Genomic DNA, 24132 nt, shown 5'->3' on the forward strand with positions numbered 1-24132 from the left:
GAGTTCTGTATCTATAATTCTTAAAATAATTGTTATGTTTTTTGTGAACGTTTATCGTGAGTAATTTAGTAAATTCACCGGAAGTTTGCGGTGGGTATGCTAGTTCTGAACATCACATGCTAATGTAAAAAGCTGTTTTTTGATATAAATATGAACTTGATTGAACAAAACATGCATGTATTGTATAACATAATGTCCTAGGAGTGTCATCTGATGAAGATCATCAAAGGTTGGTGCTGCATTTAGCTGTGGTTTTGGTTTTTGTGACATTATATGCTAGCTTGAAAAATGGGTGTCTGATTATTTCTGGCTGGGTACTCTGCTGACATAATCTAATGTTTTGCTTTCGTTGTAAAGCCTTTTTGAAATCGGACAGTGTGGTTAGATTAACGAGAGTCTTGTCTTTAAAATGGTGTAAAATAGTCATATGTTTGAGAAATTGAAGTAATAGCATTTCTAAGGTATTTGAAAATCGCGCCACGGGATTCCACTGGCTGTTGAGTAGGTGGGACAATTTCGTCCCACATACCCTAGAGAGGTTAAACTGGCTTTAAAAAGAGAGAAAGCAGAGATCAGAAGAGAGAGATTTACTACTGGTGGTGGACCACCAAAACAAGACAACACTGTCTGGAAAAATAGAGCAGCAGCAACCTCTGGATGGTATACCAGATGATGACCAACCTCTGGATGGTATACCGGACGATGACCAACCTCTGGATGGTATACCGGACGATGACCGACCTCTGGATGGTATACCGGACGATGACCATTTGGCCAGTTTAGATGAAGAACTGAGCGCTAATGGTACATAAACCAAAGACAGTAAATTGGTAACTTCCTTTGGTAAATATATTCCACTGTCTGAGTCAATCTTTATTTTTCTTCATTTTAAGGACCATATGAGTTTATTTGTGCTTCTAACCGTGTTCTTTTTCCAGAGGAAAGCAATGTGAACAGGTTGTAAGAGCCAGTACACAGTGAGGGTGGAATGTGAACAGGTTGGAAGAGACAGTACACAGTGAGGGTGGAATGTGAACAGGTTGTAAGAGCCAGTACACAGTGAGGGTGGAATGTGAACAGGTTGGAAGAGCCAGTACACAGTGAGGGTGGAATGTGAACAGGTTGGAAGAGCCAGTACACAGTGAGGGTGGAATGTGAACAGGTTGGAAGAGCCAGTACACAGTGAGTGGGTTCCCTCCACATCTGCTATAACATCCCTGAGAGAAGATGCTGCCACCACCTTTCAGCAGAGAACAAAGATGACCATGCATGAAACGTTAACCAGAGAATTTCATGAGCATAAAATGAAATATCTGAAGGAAGAACATGAAATGAGAATTGCCCAGGTTGAATTGGATATGAAGTTGGAAGAGAGAGGTATGATCCTAAAAAGAGACAGTAATGAGACAATAGTGATGACCAGCCATGGTGAACAATATGATATGTAAAACAATACATGTTTTGGCATTTGGATATTCATGAGTGAGATTATTTTAATCACCACAAACTACATTTTAAACCAGCCTTGGTTTAGTCACTCATTCTAACGGCCGTCGGGAGAGAGAGTAGACCAAGGTGCAGCGGAGTTAGTGTTCATCATTGAATTTAATAACAGAAAGAACACTATACGAAACAACACAAGAAAACCGACAGCCAAACAGTCCTGTCAGGTGCAAAACACTAACAGAAACAATTACCCACAAAAACCCAACGGAAAAACAGGCACTTATGTGTGAAAATAGCTAGCCAGCTAACCTCGATAATTACTCTAAACTACACAATTATCAAACTATGACAAACTATGACAAAGACAACTTATTGACTAAAATGACTAAAATGATACAGTACTGCTGGCTGGTAAAGTAGGCTAGCTAGCTATAAGGTTTCTCTCCTGTGTGTGTTCTCTGGTGTGATTTCAGGGTTTGTAGCAGAGTAAAACTCTTCCCACATTGATCACAGCCGTATGATTTCTCTCCTGTGTGAAATCTTTGATGTATTTTAAGGTTTGATGAAGAGTTGAATCTTTTCCCACAGTCAGAGCAGCAGTGAGATTTCTTCCCTGTGGGTCTCTGCTGGTGTTTCTTGAGGAGTTCTGATCTGGAGAGACTCCTCTCTGCCTCATCAGCATCATGTTGTTGAGGCTCCACAGAGGATCCACGATAGTCACGTCTCTCTCCTGTGTGAACGACAAAGTCAGACAGATGGTTAAAGGCCCACAACAGCAGAAATCCACTGTTTATTTGAGGTAAAAGGTGATGTCCAGATCATACCCATGAAGTTGTACAACAATTGACGTCTTAAATTTGAAAATTAAGACAGTCAAGAAATATCAGGGACACCAGGCCTGGTTTTCATAGCTGTTTTTGAAAAGGCTATGGATAAAGTACGACTGGAGTTTATATATAAATGCCTAGAATATTTCAATTTTGGGGAATCTCTTATAAAATGGGTTAAAGTTATGTATAGTAACCCTAGGTGTAAAGGAGTAAATAATGGCTACATCTCAGAAAGTTTTCAACTATCTAGAGGAGTAAAACAAGGTTGTCCACTATCGGCATATTTATTTATTATTGCCATTGAAATGTTAGCTGTTAAGATTAGATCAAACAATAATATTAAGGGATTAGAAATCCGTTGCTTAAAAACCAAGGTGTCATTGTACGCCAATGATTCATGTTTTCTTTTAAAACCACAATTAGAGTCTCTCTACAGCTTCATAGAGGATCTAGATACTTTTGCTATCCTCTCTGGATTAAAACCAAATTATGATAAGTGATATGATACTACATATTGGATCACAAAAAAATGCACATTTTACATTACCATGTAGTCACTCCAATACATTTTTTATAGAAAGTTAGCAAAAACAGATAAGATCTTGCTACCATGGAAAGGAAAATACCTGTCTATTTGTGGAAAAATCACCCTGATTAACTCTTTAATCATATCACAGTTTACCTATTTGCTTATGGTTTTGCCTACACCTAGTGACCTGCTTTTTAAATTATATGAACAAAAAAGATTCATTTTTATTTGGAATGGCAAGCCAGATAAAATTAAAAGGGCCTATTTATATAACGAATATGAATTCGGAGGGCAGAAATTATTAAATATTAAAGCATTAGACCTCACTAAAGGCATCAGTCATACCAAAGTTATATTTAAATCCAAACTGGTTTTCTAGTAAATTGGTACAAATGTCTCATCCTATGTTCAAGAAGGGCCTTTTTCCCTTTATTCAGATTACACCTGCCCACTTTCGGTTGTTTGAAAAGGAAATAATCTCCAAAAAATCTTTATTTTTTTAAACAAGCCTTAGAAAGTGGGTTGCAATTTCAGTTTAATCCACCTGAAACAAATAATACAACAAATAATACAACAAATATTGTGGTTAAATTCAAATACAATAATTGATTAAAAAAACTGTATTTTTCGAAGACATTTAAAAAAAAATGTATAATTTTAGTGAATGATATTATAAATAGGACTGGTGGAGTGATGTCACACATGCAGCTAACACAGACATATGGAAATGTCTGCTCTACCCAAAATTACAATGAATTAATTGCAGCATAACCACAAAAATGGAAGAGGCAAGTAGAAGGGGAAAAAAGTAAGGAACTTGTATGTCGGCCCTGTATTAAAGAACATAAATGGTTAAAGAAAAGTGTGATAAATAAAAACATATACCAATTTCATTTAACCTCTCTCGGGTATGTGGGATGAAATCGAACCACGTTGTCTGATTTCCAAAAGGCTTTACAGCGAAAGCAAAACATTAGATTATGTTAGGAGAGTACATCGACACAGTAACCACACAGCCATTTTCTAAGCAACTAGCATGCATCACAAATACCCAAAACATAGCTAAATGAAGCACTAACCTTTGACGATCTTCATCAGATGACACTCCTAGGACATTATGTTATACAATGCAAGCATTTTGTTGTTGGATAAAGTTCATATTTATATATAAAAACAGCATTTTACATTGGCGCGTGACGTTCAGAAAATATTTTGCCTCCAAAACTGCCGGTGAATCAGCACTACGATTTACAGATATACTATTCAAAAACCTTGATAAAATATTAAACTGTTATTCAAAGAATTATAGATAAACATCTCCTGAATCGAACCACGTTGTCCGATTTCAAAAAGGCTTTACAGAGAAAGCAAAACATTACATTATGTTAGGATACCACCACAGCAACAGAGTAACAAAACAGCCATTTTCTTAGTGTTTTCAAAGCAACGGTAGCCGTCCATAAGCAGAAAACCAGCTAAAATGAAGCACTAACCTTTGACAATCTTCATCAGATGACACTCCTAGGACATCATGTTACACAAAACATGCATTTTTTGTTCTATCAAGTTCATATTTATATCCAAAAACAGCATTTTACAGTGGCGCGTGTAGTTCAGAAAATATTTAGCCTCCAAAACTGCCGGTGAATCAGTGCTACAATTGACAAAAATACTATTCAAAAACCTTCATAAAATATTAAACTGCCATTCAAAGAATTATAGATTAACATCTCCTGAATGCAACCGCATTGCCAGATTTCAAAATAACTTTACTGGGAAATAACACTTTGCAATAATCTGAGTACTGTGCTCAGAAAAATACACTAGGCGATACAGATAGCCGCCATGTTGGAGTCAACTAAATTAATAAATAGTATTAAAAATATTCACTTACCTTTGATGATCTTCATCAGAAGGCACTTCCAGGCATCCCAGGTACTCAACAAATGTTGTTTTGTTCGATAAAATCCATAATTTATGTGCAAATAGCTCCTTGTTGTTCGCACGTTCAGTTCAGCTACTCAAAATGTCGGAAGCGCGCCGAAAATGTGACGATGAAAGTAAAAAAAAAATGTCTTTACGTTCGTTCAAACATGTCAAACGTTGTAAAACATCAATCTTTAGGGCCTTTAGAACGTGAAGATTCAGTAATATTTCAACCGGACGGTTCCTGTGTCTTGAAAAAGGTTTTGGAACGGAACATCCTCTCTCGTGAACGCGCCCCAATGAAGTGATGTCGTTCTCTGGGTGACAAACTTCCCAGGCTTCTCATTCGGTCTCTGTTCATCGTAGACGCTTCAAATAACTTTCTAAAGACTGTTGACATCTAGTGGAAGCAAAATGAACTCTAACTCACCGTGTGTTTGATTGGCAATGACTTGAAAGGACTACAAGCACCAGAATTCTCACTTCCTGGTTAGATTCTTCTCAGGTTTTTGCCTGCCATATGAGTTCTGTTACACTCACAGACATCATTCAAACAGTTTTAGAAACTTCAGAGTGTTTTCTATCCAAATCTACTAATAATATGCATATTCCAGTTCCTGGGCCCGAGTAGTAGGCCGTTTAATTTGGGTGAAAATACTGCCCCCTACCCAAGAGAGGTTAAGGACCAAAAAACTGATAGCTGTGCCATATAAATTGCTAAATAGTTGGGAAGAGATTTTCGATGTGCCCATTCTATGGCACATGGTTTATGAATTGATACGCAAAACAACGCCGGATTCAAAACTTAGAATTTTTCAATTTAAATTACTATACAAAATTCTTGCAACTAATAGAATGTTATATATATGGGGGATACAATCTTCCCAGCTCTGCAGATTCTGCTGTGAGGAGGCAGAGTCATTAGATCATTTATTTTAGTATTGTCCATATGTAGCTCATTTTTGATCACAGGTCCAGGAATGGCTGAAAAATTGCAACATTTGCCTAGAACTAACGCTGCAGATAGCAGTACTGGGTGATTTGAAAAGCCATAGTCAATCAATCAATAATATAATAATTATTTTAGCAAAACATTTTTTTTTAAATTTACAATCTGTAGAAGCTATGTGAATAGAAAGGTTCAATTGTTTTGTGAAGCATCATAGCACAGTTGAAAAATATATGGCAAATAGAAATCTGAAATGGATGATGTTGATGGATAGATGGGAGGGGTTGAATGGAGCTGAAGGGTGGGACTAATAACAAGATAAACAATGTAAAACATACGGGGTCTGTAAAATCTATATAGGTTCAGAACTTTTGTGATATAGCACAGTTACAAATAGAAATCAAACTGGATGGACATCAGAAATAGAGGAAGGACTAAAAACAAACAAAAAAGAACTATTGTAAATTAGACTGTGTCTGTAAAATGTGTATAAGATGAATAAATTCAAGGTAAAAGCCGAAGTGTTTCTTAGTTTACTCCAATTGGGCGATCGATGGTAGGGTTTGCAGGGAATAATAATAAAGGTATATTCTTTAATAAAGTATCTATGTCTATATAGGTATGTGTATGTAAATATGTGTATATGTATGCATGCGTGTATGGATATATATACAGTGGGGCAAAAAAGTATTTAGTCAGCCACCAATTGTGCAAGTTCTCCCACTTAAAAAGATGAGAGAGGCCTGTAATTTTCATCATAGGTACACTTCAACTATGACAGACAAAATGAGAAAAGAAAATCCCTGAAAATCACATTGTAGGATTTTTTATGAATTTATTTGCAAATTATAGCACACACAATTTGGTTACAGAAACTCCTCCCTGCTAATGAGGAAACCGCTAGTTATGGATGTAGTATATCTGGTAATGAGGAAACCACTAGTTATGGATGAAGTATATCTGGTCATGAGGAAACCACTAGTTATGGATGTACTATATCTGCTAATGAGGAAACCACTAGTTATGGATGTAGTATATCTGGTAATGAGGAAACCACTAGTTATGGATGTAGTATATCTGGTAATGAGGAAACCACTAGTTATGGATGTAGTATATCTGGTAATGAGGAAACCACTAGTTATGGATGTAGTATATCTGGTAATGAGGAAACCACTAGTTATGGATATAGTATATCTGCTAATGAGGAAGCCACTAGTTATGGATGTAGTATATCTGGTAATGAGGAAACCACTAGTTATGGATGTAGTATATCTGCTAATGAGGAAACCACTAGTTATGGATGTAGTATATCTGGTCATGAGGAAACCACTAGTTATGGATGTAGTATATCCTGTAATGAGGAAACCACTAGTTATGGATGTAGTATATCTGGTAATGAGGAAACCACTAGTTATGGATGTAGTATATCTGGTCATGAGGAAACCACTAGTTATGGATGTAGTATATCTGGTCATGAGGAAACCACTAGTTATGGATGTAGTATATCTGGTAATGAGGAAACCACTAGTTATGGATGTAGTATATCTGCTAATGAGGAAACCACTAGTTATGGATATAGTATATCTGCTAATGAGGAAGCCACTAGTTATGGATGTAGTATATCTGGTAATGAGGAAACCACTAGTTATGGATGTAGTATATCTGCTAATGAGGAAACCACTAGTTATGGATGTAGTATATCTGGTCATGAGGAAACCACTAGTTATGGATGTAGTATATCCTGTAATGAGGAAACCACTAGTTATGGATGTAGTATATCTGGTAATTAGGAAACCACTAGTTATGGATGTAGTATATCTGGTCATGAGGAAACCACTAGTTATGGATGTAGTATATCTGGTAATGAGGAAACCACTGGTTATGGATGTAGTATATCTGGTAATGAGGAAACCGCTAGTTATGGATGTAGTATATCTGGTAATGAGGAAACCACTAGTTATGGATGTAGTATATCTGGTAATGAGGAAACCACTAGTTATGGATGTAGTATATCTGGTAATGAGGAAACCACTAGTTATGGGTGTAGTATATCTGGTAATGAGGAAACCACTAGTTATGGATGAAGTATATCTGGTCATGAGGAAACCACTAGTTATGGATGTACTATATCTGGTAATGAGGAAACCACTAGTTATGGATGTAGTATATCTGGTAATGAGGAAACCACTAGTTATGGATGTAGTATATCTGGTAATGAGGAAACCACTAGTTATGGATGTAGTATATCTGGTAATGAGGAAACCACTAGTTATGGATGTAGTATATCTGGTAATGAGGAAACCACTAGTTATGGATATAGTATATCTGCTAATGAGGAAGCCACTAGTTATGGATGTAGTATATCTGGTAATGAGGAAACCACTAGTTATGGATGTAGTATATCTGCTAATGAGGAAACCACTAGTTATGGATGTAGTATATCTGGTCATGAGGAAACCACTAGTTATGGATGTAGTATATCCTGTAATGAGGAAACCACTAGTTATGGATGTAGTATATCTGGTAATGAGGAAACCACTAGTTATGGATGTAGTATATCTGGTCATGAGGAAACCACTAGTTATGGATGTAGTATATCTGGTCATGAGGAAACCACTAGTTATGGATGTAGTATATCTGGTAATGAGGAAACCACTAGTTATGGATGTAGTATATCTGCTAATGAGGAAACCACTAGTTATGGATATAGTATATCTGCTAATGAGGAAGCCACTAGTTATGGATGTAGTATATCTGCTAATGAGGAAACCACTAGTTATGGATGTAGTATATCTGCTAATGAGGAAACCACTAGTTATGGATGTAGTATATCTGGTCATGAGGAAACCACTAGTTATGGATGTAGTATATCCTGTAATGAGGAAACCACTAGTTATGGATGTAGTATATCTGGTAATTAGGAAACCACTAGTTATGGATGTAGTATATCTGGTCATGAGGAAACCACTAGTTATGGATGTAGTATATCTGGTAATGAGGAAACCACTAGTTATGGATGTAGTATATCTGGTAATGAGGAAACCGCTAGTTATGGATGTAGTATATCTGGTAATGAGGAAACCACTAGTTATGGATGTAGTATATCTGGTAATGAGGAAACCACTAGTTATGGGTGTAGTATATCTGCTAATGAGGAAACCACTAGTTATGGATGTAGTATATCTGGTAATGAGGAAACCACTAGTTATGGGTGTAGTATATCTGCTAATGAGGAAACCACTAGTTATGGATGTAGTATATCTGGTAATGAGGAAACCACTAGTTATGGATGTAGTATATCCTGTAATGAGGAAACCACTAGTTATGGATGTAGTATATCTGCTAATGAGGAAACCACTAGTTATGGATGCAGTATATCTGGTAATGAGGAAACCGCTAGTTATGGATGTAGTATATCTGCATGGAGCAAAAATGGTGAGAAAAGATTTTGGTTTTTCACAATGTATTCTGAATATTACAAAGAAAGATCAGGAGTGCTACTCAAGGAAACATTAAGCTCTGTTGTCTATTCACTAATTCACCACAGTGGGGAAACTTACAGGCTGCCAGCAAAAACAGCCTCCATTTCCAGGTTGCTTATGAGTACATTTCACACTACTTTGGATTATAATTGTTAGGCTCATTTGAATGTCCTGCTTAATATAATATGTGTTGTCGCAAATCAACTGCTTTATACTTTTTTTTAAAACACTTCAACCAGTAAAATGCTCTTTGACTAGCTTTGCTACCAGTCTGTCAATGAGCGTTTGTAAAATAAATGTACTCAAATTGGCCCATAACTTCACCTAACAATAACGTAGACCTACTGTAGGACCCATAACTTCACCTAACAACAACATAGACCTACTGTAGGACCCATAACTTCCCCTAACAACAAAGACCTACTGTAGGACCCATAACTTCACCTAACAATAACATAGACCTAGGACTATAAATAATTTAATATTTCAGGTGGAACATGGAAATTAAAATGTCTTTGTCATGACATTTCATAACCTGATCACCAGATCATTTTGTGAATAATCCCACTAGGCTACTCTGTAATGGGTTGTCGTTCTAAATGTCCTGAATAAAGGAAATAGCTCTGTGTGATGAACAATAGCCTATCCATCAAGGAACAGTTCTCTACACATTATGAGCTAAGTAGGGATGTTGGATCCAACGTGGAGCGTATCTCTGTGTCCAAACAGACTAACGAGACCCTACTGTAAATCAAGCAGACAATAACACATTATAAACACCAATTTGTTAGGGATGTTGGATCCAATGTGGAGCACGGCATAACTGTCTTTACCAGAGTAATGAATGAAGAAGCACTTTGGTTGTTGTTGCATGTCATGATGTTTGCCATGTGACTGTCATTCAGAAAATGATTTCCTGGATCAGCTGATGATAGTTGAACATGTGACTGTAACTAAACAGCTAAAGTATTAAGAATTGTGTAATTATTGAAGAACCGCGTTAATGACAGTATCCATTTGGGTGTTGTCAATAAAGTTAAGGTGACTCTCGGTTAGAACCATTGGATTTAGCAAACTCTGAAATGATTTAGGATTTCTGTTCCCATGAAAACTGTTTTTCCAGCGTAACATAAGGAGACACTAAATGTTACGTAGGTAGAGTGCATTTCAAAGATCTGAATACAGAAAACCGTCCTAACATGACAATAACCTAAACCACAAGGCCAAATCTACACTGGAGGAGCTTACCAAGATGACATTGAATGTTCCTGAGTGGCCTAGTTACAGTTTGGACTTAAATCGTCTTGAAAGTCTATGGCAAGACTTGAAAATGGTTTGTGTCCCTGTTTTATAAGATAGTACTCACTGTATTTACTGGTGTTAATCAGATCAATGTCCCTGTTTTATTAGATAGTACTCAGTGTATTTACTGGTGTTAATCAATTCTCCAGTCTTCTCTTCTTCGTCCTCCTCTAATCAAATCAAATCAAATCAAATTTATTTATATAGCCCTTCGTACATCAGCTGATATCTCAAAGTGCTGTACAGAAACCCAGCCTAAAACCCCAAACAACAAGCAATGCATGTGAAAGAAGCACAGTGGCTAGGAAAAACTCCCTAGAAAGGCCAAAACCTAGGAAGAAACCTAGAGAGGAACCAGGCTATGAGGGGTGGCCAGTCCTCTTCTGGCTGTGCCGGGTGGATATTATAACAGAACATGGTCAAGATGTTAAAATGTTCATAAATGACCAGCATGGTCAAATAATAGTAATCATAGTAGTTGTCGAGGGTGCAACAAGCATGTCCGGTGAACAGGTCAGGGTTCCATAGCCGCAGGCAGAACAGTTGAAACTGGAGCAGCAGCATGGCCAGGTGGACTGGGGACAGCAAGGAGTCATCATGCCAGGTAGTCCTGAGGCATGGTCCTAGGGCTCAGGTCCTCTGAGAGAAAGAAAGAAAGAAAGAGAGAAAGAGAGAGAGAATTAGAGAGAGCATATTTAAATTCACACAGGACACACAGGACACCGGATAAGACAAGAGAAATACTCCAGATGTAACAGACTGACCCTAGCCCCCCGACACATAAACTACTGCAGCATAAATACTGGAGGCTGAGACAGGAGGGATCAGAAGACACTGTGGCCCCATCCGATGATACCCCCAGACAGGGCCAAACAGGCAGGATATAACCCCACCCACTTTGCCAAAGCACAGCCCCCACACCACTAGAGGGATGTCTCCAACCACCAACTTACCGTCCTAAGACAAGGCCGAGTATGAATGTGACAGTAATCTCCCCCTCTTCATCCTTCGTTCCAAAAACGTCTTCATCTTCTTTCACTTCATCCTCCACTCCAAAAACGGCATCTTCCTCCTTTTCTTTCACAGTAACATCCTCCTCTTTCACTCTGAAAGTGTCTTTCTCTGTAACGTCTTTCTCTTCTTCTTTCACTGTAACAGCCTCACCCTCTACTTCTTGTTTTACTGTGACATCCTCCTCTTCCTTCTCCTCTTTCACGACAACGTTCAGCCACACTCCCTCTTTCTCCGTCCAGCAGACCTCCTCTTCTTTAACAGGAGGAGAGTAGCTTTGTGAACTCATGGTCGGGGATAATAGCTTTTTAGCATTAGCGACTAGACTAGTGCTAACTTAACCAGCCAGCTAGTTGACTTACAATGTAAATATGAAAATAAATGGGGTAGCTAGTTGTTTCCACATAACTACGTTTAAAGTATAGTGGCAAATACAACACGAAATTGTCTAAAGAACTTGAATGTTCCGACTTTGTTGGCTAGCGAGCTACCGAGGTGGCTGCAGTTGTTGAAGAAGCGTTCCGTCCACTAGATTATACGTCACACTAGAAACATCGCCTGAAAGACACATATCGCCATCTGCTGTCTGGGGGAGGAAACGCATTTGAGGAGGGAAAACTATTTTTATTCTTCATTGAATTATAATATTATAAAGCAGTTTAGGGAAACGTTTTTTTCTCTCCATTAAATATTAATATTATATCAACACGTATAAAGAGCAACAAGTGTTGTTTGATTAGTTCAGATTTTTATGAGAATTTAAAACAAACTCTACATCTACTCCACATCTGTATTTCTGATTCAGTCAAATAACTAGATATCAAAATAAGCAGCTAGTTAGATACCCTTGATAAAGATGAGCTAAAATTACTGTATAAAATAAATAAATAAACTTGACCCACTACCAGGATATTTTAGCCCACAACCTGGTTACCTCTCTGCTAGGAGGCTGAAACTTGGCCATAAGTGGATCTTCCAGCAAGACACATCAACATCCACAAAGAAATGGTTAATTGGGCACAAAGTCAACATTTTCTATGGCCATCTCAGTCTTCGGAACTTGAACTCCATTGAAAACCTGTGGTTTGAATTGAACAGGGCAGTCCGTAAGACAGACTAAATCAATCAAGGACATGGAGAAATTCTGTAAGGAGGAAGGGTCTAAGGTCCCACCCAATGTGTTCTCTAATCTCATAAAACATTTCAGTGTCGTTATCCTCCCAAGGGGAGAGTGCTGGAGTACTGAAAACATGGGTGGCAATAATTCAGACCCCTACCTTTTGAGAATTACATGTTACACTAAATCTCTTTCTCTGAGCAATTGTATTAGTATAAAATAATATAATTTCCCTTTATTTTTTTGTTACATACAATATAGCTCAGTATTTTAATTCTTGATTTTATAGAGTCGTTTTTGCTTATCTTTATCAAGGGTGTCAAAAATTTTGTCCCCCACTGTACCTCCATACTGCTGCTACATGGTGTAACAATACATCATGTAGATGTATATAATGAACAGACTAGGTCTATACTGCTCCTACATGGTGTAACAATACATCATGTAGATGTATATAATGAACAGACTAGGTCTATACTGCTCCTACATGGTGTAACAATACATCAGGTAGATGTATATAATGAACAGACGAGGTCTATACTGCTCCTACACGGTGTAACAATACATCATGTAGATGTATATAATGAACAGACTAGTCTTCACTTTAGTCAGTCATGATGCAGTGAATGTTTTAATATGGGAACAGTCAGGATGTAGTGAATGTTTTAATAATACTGATGGAACAGTCATGATGTAGTGAATGTTTTAATATGGGAACAGTCATTATGTAGTGAGTGTTTTAATATGGGAACAGTCATGATGTAGTGAATGTTTTAATAATACTGATGGGAACAGCCATGATGTAGTGAGTGTTTTAATATGGGAACAGCCATGATGTAGTGAATGTTTTGATAATACTGATGGGAACAGCCATGATGTAGTGAATGTTTTAATAATACTGATGGGAACAGCCATGATGTAGTGAATGTTTTAATATGGGAACAGTCATGATGTAGTGAATGTTTTAATAATACTGATGGGAACAGTCATGATGCAGTGAATGTTTTAATATGGGAACAGTCATGATGTAGTGAATGTTTTAATAATACTGATGGGAACAGTCATGATGTAGTGAATGTTTTAATATGGGAAAAGTCATGATGTAGTGAATGTTTTAATAATACTGATGGGAACAGTCATGATGTAGTGAGTGTTTTAATTATACTGATGGGAACAGCCAGGATGTAGTGAATGTTTTAATAATACTGATGGGAACAGTCATGATGTAGTGAATGTTTTAATAATACTGATGGGAACAGTCATGATGTAGTGAATGTTTTAATATGGGAACAGTCATAATGTAGTGAATGTTTTAATATGGGAACAGTCAGGATGTAGTGGGTGTTTTAATAATACTGATGGGAACAGTCATGATGTAGTGAATGTTTTAATAATACTGATGGGAACAGTCATGATGTAGTGAATGTTTTAATAATACTGATAGGAACAGTCATGATGTAGTGAATGTTTTAATAATACTGATGGGAACAGTCATGATGTAGTGAATGTTTTAATATGGGAACAGTCATGATGTAGTGAATGTTTTAATAATACTGATGGGAACAGTCATGATGTAGTGAATGTTTTAATAATACTGATGGGAACAGCCATGATGTAGTGAATGTTTTAATATGGGAACAGTCATGATGTAGTGAATGTTTTAATAATACTGATGGAACAGTCATGATGTAGTGAATGTTTTAATATGGGAACAGTCATGATGTAGTGAATGTTTTAATAATACTGATGGGAACAGTCATGACGTAGTGAGTGTTTTAATATGGGAACAGCCATGATGTAGTGAATGTTTTAATATGGGAACAGTCAGGATGTAGTGAGTGTTTTAATAATACTGATGGGAACAGTCTAGATATAGTGAATGTTTTAATATGGGAACAGTCATGATGTAGTGCGTGTTTTAATAATACTGATGGGAACAGCCATGATGTAGTCAATGTTTTAATTATACTGATGGGAACAGCCAGGATGTAGTGAATGTTTTAATAATACTGATGGGAACAGTCATGATGTAGTGAATGTTTTAACATGGGAACAGTCAGGATGTAGTGAATGTTTTAATAATACTGATGGGAACAGTCATGATGTAGTGAGTGTTTTAATATGGGAACAGCCAGGATGTAGTGAATGTTTTAATAATACTGATGGGAACAGTCATGATGTAGTGAATGTTTTAATATGGGAACAGTCATGATGTAGTGAATGTTTTAATAATACTGATGGGAACAGTCATGATGTAGTGAGTGTTTTAATATGGGAACAGCCATGATGTAGTGAATGTTTTAATAATACTGATGGGAACAGTCAGGATGTAGTGAATGTTTTAATAATACTGATGGGAACAGCCATGATGTAGTGAATGTTTTAATATGGGAACAGCCATGATGTAGTGAATGTTTTAATAATACTGATGGGAACAGCCATGATGTAGTGAATGTTTTAATAATACTGATGGGAACAGTCATGATGTAGTGAATGTTTTAATATGGGAACAGTCATGATGTAGTGAATGTTTTAATATGGGAACAGTCATGATGTAGTGAATGTTTTAATATGGGAACAGTCAGGATGTAGTGAATGTTTCATGTCAACAAAGTAATCACATTTTCATATTAATTTAGCTTGATGAATACTAATTATCTAAATGAAACAAAATGACTAAATTCAAGAGGTTTCAAGTTTAGACTCAAGAAATGCTCATACCATACAATGCCTTCGGAAAGTATTCAGACCCCTTGACTTTTTACAGATTTTGTTACGTTATTCTAAAATTGATTAAAATTGTTTTTTTCCTCTTCAATCTACACACAATACCCCATAATGAAAAAGCAAAAACTGGCTTTTAGAAATCTTTGCAAATGTATAAAAATAAAAAAAAACATGGAAATACGACATTTACATAAGTATTCAGACCCTTTACTCATTACTTTGTTTAACCTGTTGGGTCTAGGGGGCAGCATTTGCATGTCTGGATAAAAAAAATGTACCCGATTTAATCTGGTTACTAATCCTACCCAGTAACTAGAATATGCATATACTTATTATATATGGATAGAAAACACTCTAAAGTTTCCAAAACTGTTTGAATGGTGTCTGTGAGTATAACAGAACTCATTTGGCAGGCAAAACCCTGAGACATTTTCTGACAGGAAGTGGATACCTGATGTGTTGTATTGACTTTAAACCTATCCCATTGAAAAACACAGGGGTTTAGGAATATTTTGGCACTTCCTATTGCTTCCACTAGATGTCACCAGCCTTTACAAAGTGTTTTGAGTCTTCTGGAGGGAGATCTGACCGAACAAGAGCCATGGAACGGTGATGTCCCATTAGACACCTGGTGCGCTAGTTCATGTTGGGTACCCTCGTTCCAATACGTTATAAAAGAGTATGCATTCGTCCACCTTGAATATTATTCATGTTCTGGTTAAAAAAGGCCCTAATGATTTATGCTATACAACGTTTGACATGTTTGAACGAACGGAAATATATTTTTTCCCCTCGTTCATGACGAGAAGTCCGGCTGGCTTACATCATGTGCTAACGAGACGGAGATTTTTGGACATAAATGATGAGCTTTTTTGAACAAAACTACATTCGTTATGGACCTGTGATACCTGGAAGTGACATCTGATGAAGAGAATCAAAGGTAATGGATTATTTACATAGTATTTTCGATTTTAGATCTCCCCAACATGACGTCTAGTCTGTATCGCAACGCGTATTTTTCTGGGCGCAGTGCTCAGATTATTGCAAAGTGTGATTTCCCAGTAAGGTTATTTTTAAATCTGGCAAGTTGATTGCGTTCAAGAGATGTAAATCTATAATTCTTTAAATGACAATATAATATTTTACCAATGTTTTCTAATTTTAATTATTTAATTTGTGACGCTGACTTGACTGCCGGTTATTGGAGGGAAACGATTTCCTCAACATCAATGCCATAGTAAAACGCTGTTTTTGTATATAAATATGAACTTGATAGAACTAAAAATGCATGCATTGTCTAACATAATGTCCTAGGAGTGTCATCTGATGGAGATTGTAAAAGGTTAGTGCATCATTTTAGCTGGTTTTATGGTTTTGGTGACCCTGTCTTTGACTTGACAAAACATTACACACAACTCTTGTAAATGTACTGTCCTAACATACTCTAAATTTATGCTTTCGCCGTAAAACCTTTTTGAAATCGTAAAACGTGGTTAGATTAAGGAGATGTTTATCTTTCAAATGGTGTAAAATAGTTGTATTTTTGAAAAATTTGAATTTTGACATTTATTTGGATTCAAATTTGCCGCTCTTGAAATGCACCTGCTGTTGATGGAGTGCACCACGGGTGGCACGCTAGCGTCCCACCTAGCCCCAAGAGGTTAAGCACATTTGGCAGCAATTACACCCTCCAGTCTTCTTGGGTATGACACAACAAGCTTGGCACACCTGAATTTGGGGAGTTTCTCCCATTCTTCTCTGCAGATCCTCTCAAGCTCTGTCAGGTTGGATGGGGAGCTTTGCTGCACAGCTATTTTAAGGTCTCTCCAGAGATGTTCGATCAGGTTTCAGTCCAGGCTGTGGCTAGGCCACTCAAGGACATTGAGACTTGTCCCGAAGCCACTCCTGCGTTGTCTTGGCTCTGCGTTTAGGATCATTGTCCTGTTGAAGGGGAACCTTCGCCCCAGTCTGAGGTCCTGAGCACTCTGGAGCAGGTTTTCATCAATGATCTCTCTGTACTTTGCTCCGTTCATCTTTCCCTCGATCTTCACAAGTCTCCCAGTCCCTGCCTCTGAAAAACATCCCCACAGCATGATGCTGCCACCACCATGCTTCACCGTAGGGATGGTGCCTGGTTTCCTCTAGACGTTACGCTTGGCATTCAGGCCAAAGAGTTCAACCTTGGTTCCATCAGACCAGGGAATCTTGTTTCTCATGGTCAGAGTCCTTTAGGTGCCTTTTGGCAAACTCCAAGCGGGCTGTCATGTGCCTTTTACTAAGGAGTGGCTTCCGTCTGGCCACTCTACCATAAAGGCCTGATAGGAGAACCTTCCAGAAGGGCAAACCAATCTACACAGAGGAACTCAGGGAGGTGACTTCTTGGTCACCTCCCTGACCAAGGCCCTTCTCCCCCGATTGCTCAGTTTGGCCAGACGACCAGCTCTAGGAAGAGTCTTGGTGGATCCAAAGTTCTTCCATTTAAGAATGATGGAGGCCACCGTGTTCTTGGGGACCATCAATGCTGCAGAAATGTTTTGGTACCCTTCCCCATATCCTGTCTTGGAAACCTACGGATAATTCCTTCGACCTCATGGCTTGGTTTTTGCTCGGACATGCACTGTCAACTGTGGGACCTTACATAGACAGGTGTGTGCCTTTCCAAATCATGTCCAATCAATTGAATTTAAAACAAGTGGACTCCAAATCAAGTTGCAGAAACATCTCAAGGACGATCAATGGAAACAGGATTCAACTGAGCTCAATTTCAAGTCTCATAGTAAAGGGTCTGAATACTTATGTAAATAAGGTTTCTGTTTTTAGTATTTGCAAAAGTATCTAAAAACCTGTTATTGCCTTGTCATTATGGGGTATTGTGATGTCTTTATGGGGTATTGTGATGTCATTATGGGGTATTGTGACGTCATTATGGGGTATTGTGTGTAGATTGAGGAGTTAAAAAAACGACTTAATCCATTTTAGAATAAGGCTGTAACGTAACAACATGTGGAAAAAGGAATTTGAATAATTTCTGAATGCACTGTGTATACATACAACATACATACATACATACATACATACATACATACATACATACATACATACATACATACATACATACATACATACATACATACATACATACATACATACATACATACATACATACATACATACACACACATATACATACACACACGTAGGAAGGAAGAACAGTACTGGCTCTGGAGCAGCATGTGTACAAGCTGTGTCTGTTTGGATTCTGGAGTCGCAAGGGCAACAGGCCTGCCTGCTCCGCTTGGAGATGAGGAGGGAAGAGCAGACAGGCCGAGTACAGACATTTAAAAAAAACACAAGAAGATCAAGATAGCAGTGGCAGCTGTACAAATAACTAATTCAAAGTGCTTTGACCTTTTCAAACAGGGCAGAAAGTTAACACTATATGATGCCCCGTCTCCTTACTAATTCAGCCACCTACTGAGATAACTAGCAAGTTAAACTTGGCGTTTATGCAGAATTATGAGTTTTTCATGCAGGATAAATATGTAAAACTCGTCAGAAAAAATCTGTCTGCGTTTTGTACCTGTAGAGCTAAGATGCTTGTTATTGTGATTTCTGCATCAGACTTTGTGGAGCTACTTGGTGCTGTTCTCCTGTAGACTACTTTTATCAGCTAAAATGACAGATTCACTTTAAAACAAAACATTAGGAACGGTAGCTGGCTACATTCTTTCTATTATAAAAAGTTTAGAAATATGATGATGGCCATGCATCGTTTAAAAAAAAAAGACCTTGATTTTCATTGCAAACTAATTTACTTGTGTGGCTGCCAGCCAAATAGCGTTGAATTTCTGTTTGTCATCTGATGAAAATTAAGCTATTTTCTGGACAAATGTGTTGCACTAATGTATTTTCTGTGAAGGTAAAGCTTTAGTGACACTTAAGTGATCAGGCTATTGAACCAAAAAAACACTGATGACTTTCATTATATTACGTGACCCCCGTCAATACACATCTGAACTCAGCTGCTCTCGCTTTCTGTTGTTATTTACAAACAAACACATGACTGGTTCAACTGTTCTGGGGAACTACGGTTAGCTTCATAATGTAAAATAATGTGACAGGTGAACTGAAGATCGCCATCTGCTTTATCTCCTAATGTATTGCACAAGTTGACTACAGGTATTTACTGAAGTGGCTACAAATATTATAATGTATTGAAAAACCATCCCGTGGTGGCTATTTCCAAATACCCCGGTATACAGTCTTTATTGTATACCGCTAGGGCTTCTCTCCAGAGTGTATTCTCTGATGTTTGTTCAGGCTCCCAAACTGGGTAAAACTCTTTCCACACTGGGAGCAGTGGTAAGGGGTCTCTCCAGTGTGTGTTCTCTCGTGCCTTTTCAGGTACTTTAAACAACTAAAACTCTTTCCACACTGGGAGCAGTAATTGTAAGTCCTCTCCTGTCTTGTGTGTATTCTCTCATGCCCTTTGAGGGTCTGTGAATGGGTAAAACGCTTTCCACACTGGGAACATTGGAAAGGTTTTTCTCCTGTCTGCGTCCTCTCATGTTCTTTTAGGTGCCCTAACCTGGTAAAACGCTTTCCACAGTGGGAGCAGTGGTAAGGCTTCTCTCCCGTATGCATTCTTTCATGTAATTTCAAGGAACCTAAATGCGGGAAAAACGGTTCCACACTCAGCGCAATGGTAAGGCTTCGCTCCAGAGTGTATTCTCTTATGTATGCTCAGGTTTCCTAACTGGGTAAAACTCCTTCCACATTGGGAGCAGTGGTAAGGCTTCTCTCCTGTATGTATTCTTTTGTGTATCTTCAGGGACGCTAAACGAGAGAAAGCCTTTCCACACTGAGAGCATTGGTAAGGGGTCTCTCCAGTGTGTGTTCTCTCATGCCGTTTTAGGTCCTTTAACCAACTAAAACGCTTTCCACACTGAGAGCAGTAGTAGTAAGTCCTCTCCTCTCCTGTGTGTATTCTCTCATGCCCTTTTAGGTTCCGTGAATAGGTAAAACTCTTTCCACACTGGGAATATTGGAAAGGCTTTTCTCCTGTGTATTTCCTCTCATGCTCTTTTAGGTTCCATAACTTGATATAACACTTTACACAGTGGGAGCAGTGGAAAGGCTTCTCTCCTGTATGTATTCTTTCGTGTATTTTCAGGAACCTTAAATGGGCAAAACCCTCTCCACACTTGGTGCATTGGTGAGGCTTCGCTCCAGAGTGTATTCTCTTATGTATGTTCAGGGTTCCTAACTGGGTAAAACTCTTTCCACATTGGGAGCAGTAGTAAGGCTTCTCTCCTGTATGTATTCTTTTATGTCTTTTCAGGGATGCTAAACGGGAAAAAACTTTTCCACACTGGGAGCAGTGGTGTCGTCTTGCTGTTTTGGACGCCTCTGCCTCTGGTTCCTCTGAGTTTGGTCTCTCTCCTGCCAAAGACAAAGAGGGTATTTAGTTTAACAGAGAGATCAAAACTGATAACACTGTCTTCCTGTTAGGTTTTAAATCACAATCAGATCCTCAACCTGAGACAAATTTTGATCCTAAAATCTTTCATCCTTAAAAATAAACTTGGTTCAGTAAAGATGCGCATGAACATCAAAACTGTGATTACATGTAGAAGCCAGACAACATAGTTTAAACGAAGCCTTTAAAACTGATAGATGAATCTTTCTCCAAGCAACCGGGGGAGAGTGAGAGGTCAATTACATACAACAGTGAACCAATCTGTGAGTAAAGCAACGCTGAGACTCGAACCCAACAAGCCATGGATTCCCTCAGAGGAAAAGACAAAGAACAACTTGGAGATGCAAATGAGAGCAACAAACAGCTAAAGGATATCCAGGAAAGCATAGCTAAAATACTCTCAATGCTACAACACCAAAAGAAACAAACTGTAGCAATCTGTTGTTAAAAGGGTGGATTTGTTAGAAAGGAAAGTGGAATCTGTCAGATGTGCACGGCGGGTGCGTGGACAAACAAGACAACAAAATTGGCATCACAATACCCCATAATGACATCACAATACCCCATAATCACATCACAATACCCCATCTGGAAACAAAGGTGCAAACTTTAGAAGATGAGCTGGATCAGCTAGAAAACAGATTGAGACAAAACATGAGAATATTGTCCCTACCGGAAAATTAGGTAAAAAAAGAGACCTTTCCAGTTCCATTATCAAGCTGATATTGGAGGAGCTTGACGTGGCTGTATCACCGGAGGATCTGGAGCAATGTAGATAACAATAGTCAAAGATGCCCAATGCCACTGAACCGGCGTTAAGCAGAAAAACGCTAAATACCCTTCAGATGTGGAATTATCAGAACAAAGTCAACATTCTGAGAGCGGGGGGGCGGGATCCATTCAACTGTTGTTTTATTCTTATTTATATAAAAGTTCATAGAAGCTTTTAAAATTGTAATTAAATCACATTGTTGTTTCTAATTACTGCTTTTCTATCTTTTAAAATCATAACCGGTTTAGCATGTATTCCTTTTCTGAGAGCTGCGAGACATTTGCCAGGTTTATTTTCTTTACTTATCATAATATATGCCATTTAACAGACACTTATATCCAAAGCAACTTACAATCATTATCTGATTAAATTGCTTTAGAAATGGGAACAAGACAGGGATGTCCTCTCTCCCCCTTCCTGTTTGCACATAACAGGTGTCAGTATTTTTAAACATGAATATAAACTAAATTTACTGATATACAGTACATGACCAATATTGAAAACTCAATGCCCCCCTGCTAAAAATATTTTGGGAACAAGACAGGGATGTCCCCTCTCCCCCTTCCTGTTTGCACATAACAGGTGTCAGTATTTTTAAACATGAATATAAACTAAATTTACTGATATACAGTACATGACCAATATTGAAAACTCAATGCCCCCCTGCTAAAAATATTTTCAGAATCCTCTAAAATCTCAGGACATAAAATTAACATGGAAAAAACGAAATAATGACAATAGGAAAAATAAAGAATAACTGATGATCTACAGCCTAGATCTCCTTTAATATATACATATATATATAACATGATAGCAGACCTAATAACTGATGATCTACAGTCTAGATCTCCTTTAATATATAAATATATATAACATGATAGCAGACCTAATAACTGATGATCTACAGTCTAGATCTCCTTTAATATATAAATATATATAACATGGTAGCAGACCTAATAACTGATGATCTACAGTCTAGATCTCCTTTAATATATAAATATATATAACATGATAGCAGACCTAATAACTGATGATCTACAGTCTAGATCTCCTTTAATATATAAATATATATAACATGATAGCAGACCTAATAACTGATGATCTACAGTCTAGATCTCCTTTAATATATAAATATATATAACATGGTAGCAGACCTAATAACTGATGATCTACAGTCTAGATCTCCTTTAATATATACATATATATAACATGATAGCAGACCTAATAACTGATGATCTACAGTCTAGATCTCCTTTAATATATAAATATATATAACATGATAGCAGACCTAATAACTGATGATCTACAGTCTAGATCTCCTTTAATATATACATATATATAACATGGTAGCAGACCTAATAACTGATGATCTACAGCCTAGATCTCCTTTAATATATAAATATATATAACATGATAGCAGACCTAATAACTGATGATCAACAGTCTAGATCTCCTTTAATATATAAATATATATAACATGGTAGCAGACCTAATAACTGATAATCTACAGTCTAGATCTCCTTTAATATATAAATATATATAACATGATAGCAGACCTAATAACTGATGATCTACAGTCTAGATCTCCTTTAATATACACTACCGGTCAAAAGTTTTAGAACACTAGAAAAGTTTTAGAACACTATAACACTAGAATATTTCTTAATGCGTTTGAGCCAATCAGTTGTGTTGTGACAAAGTAGGGTTGGTATACAGAAGATAGCCCTATTTGCTGAAAGACCAAGTCCATATTACGGCACAAACAGCTCAAATAAGCAAAGAGAAATGACAGTCCATCATTACATTAAGACATGAAGGTCAGTCAATCCGGGAAATGTACAGTCGCAAAAACCATCAAGCACTATGAAACTGGCCCTCATGAGGACTGCCACAGGAAAGGAAGACCCAGAGTTACCTCTGCGGCAGAGGATAAGTTCATTAGAGTTAACTGCACCTCAGATTGCATCCAAAATATATCCTTCACAGAGTTCAAGTATCAGACACATCTCAACATCAACTGTTCAGAGGAGACTGTGTGAATCAGGCCTTCATGGTCGAATTGCTGCAAAGAAACCACTACTAAAGGACACCAATAATAATAAGAGACTTTCTTGGGCCAAGAAACACAAGAAATGGACATTAGACCAGGGAAATTTGTCCTTTGGTCTGATGAGTCCAAATCTAACTGCCGTGTCTTTGTGAGACGCAGAGTATGTGAACGGATGATCTCCGCGTGTGTGGTTCCCCCCGTGAAGCATGGAGGAGATGTGATGGTGTGGGGGTGCTTTGTTGGTGACACTGTCTGTGATTTATTTAGATTTCGAGGCACACTTAACCAGCATGGCTACCACAACATTCTGCAGCGATACGCCATCCCACCTGGTTTGTGCTTAGTGGGACTATCATTTGTTTTTCAACAGGACAATGACCCAAAACACACCTCCAGGCTGTGTAACGGCTATTTGACCATGGAGAGTGATGGAGTGCTGCATCAGTTGACCTGGCCTCCACAACCACCCGACCTCAACCCAATTGAGATGGTTTGTGATGAGTTGGACCACA

General features: G+C 37.8%; 2 protein-coding genes across 2 annotated transcripts in view; both read right to left on the reverse strand.

The window, feature by feature from the left end:
- Positions 1 to 24132, reverse strand: part of LOC123725375 (uncharacterized) — an 80571-nt gene that overhangs the window by 38370 nt on the left and 18069 nt on the right. The gene's annotated exons all lie outside the window — the stretch shown is intronic.
- LOC145859377 (uncharacterized) lies at positions 10649 to 11991 on the reverse strand. Its single transcript, XM_082958471.1, has 2 exons — positions 11418 to 11991; positions 10649 to 11103 (listed from the first exon to the last, which is right to left on the reverse strand). The coding sequence occupies exons 1-2, from the start codon at positions 11762 to 11764 to the stop codon at positions 11088 to 11090; spliced, it is 363 nt and encodes a 120-aa protein (XP_082814597.1). The 5' UTR covers positions 11765 to 11991; the 3' UTR covers positions 10649 to 11087.

Source organism: Salmo salar, chromosome 12 (genome assembly GCF_965601325.2).
Source record: "Salmo salar chromosome 12, fSalSal1, whole genome shotgun sequence".
In the NCBI taxonomy this organism is placed as follows: Eukaryota; Metazoa; Chordata; class Actinopteri; order Salmoniformes; family Salmonidae; genus Salmo; species Salmo salar.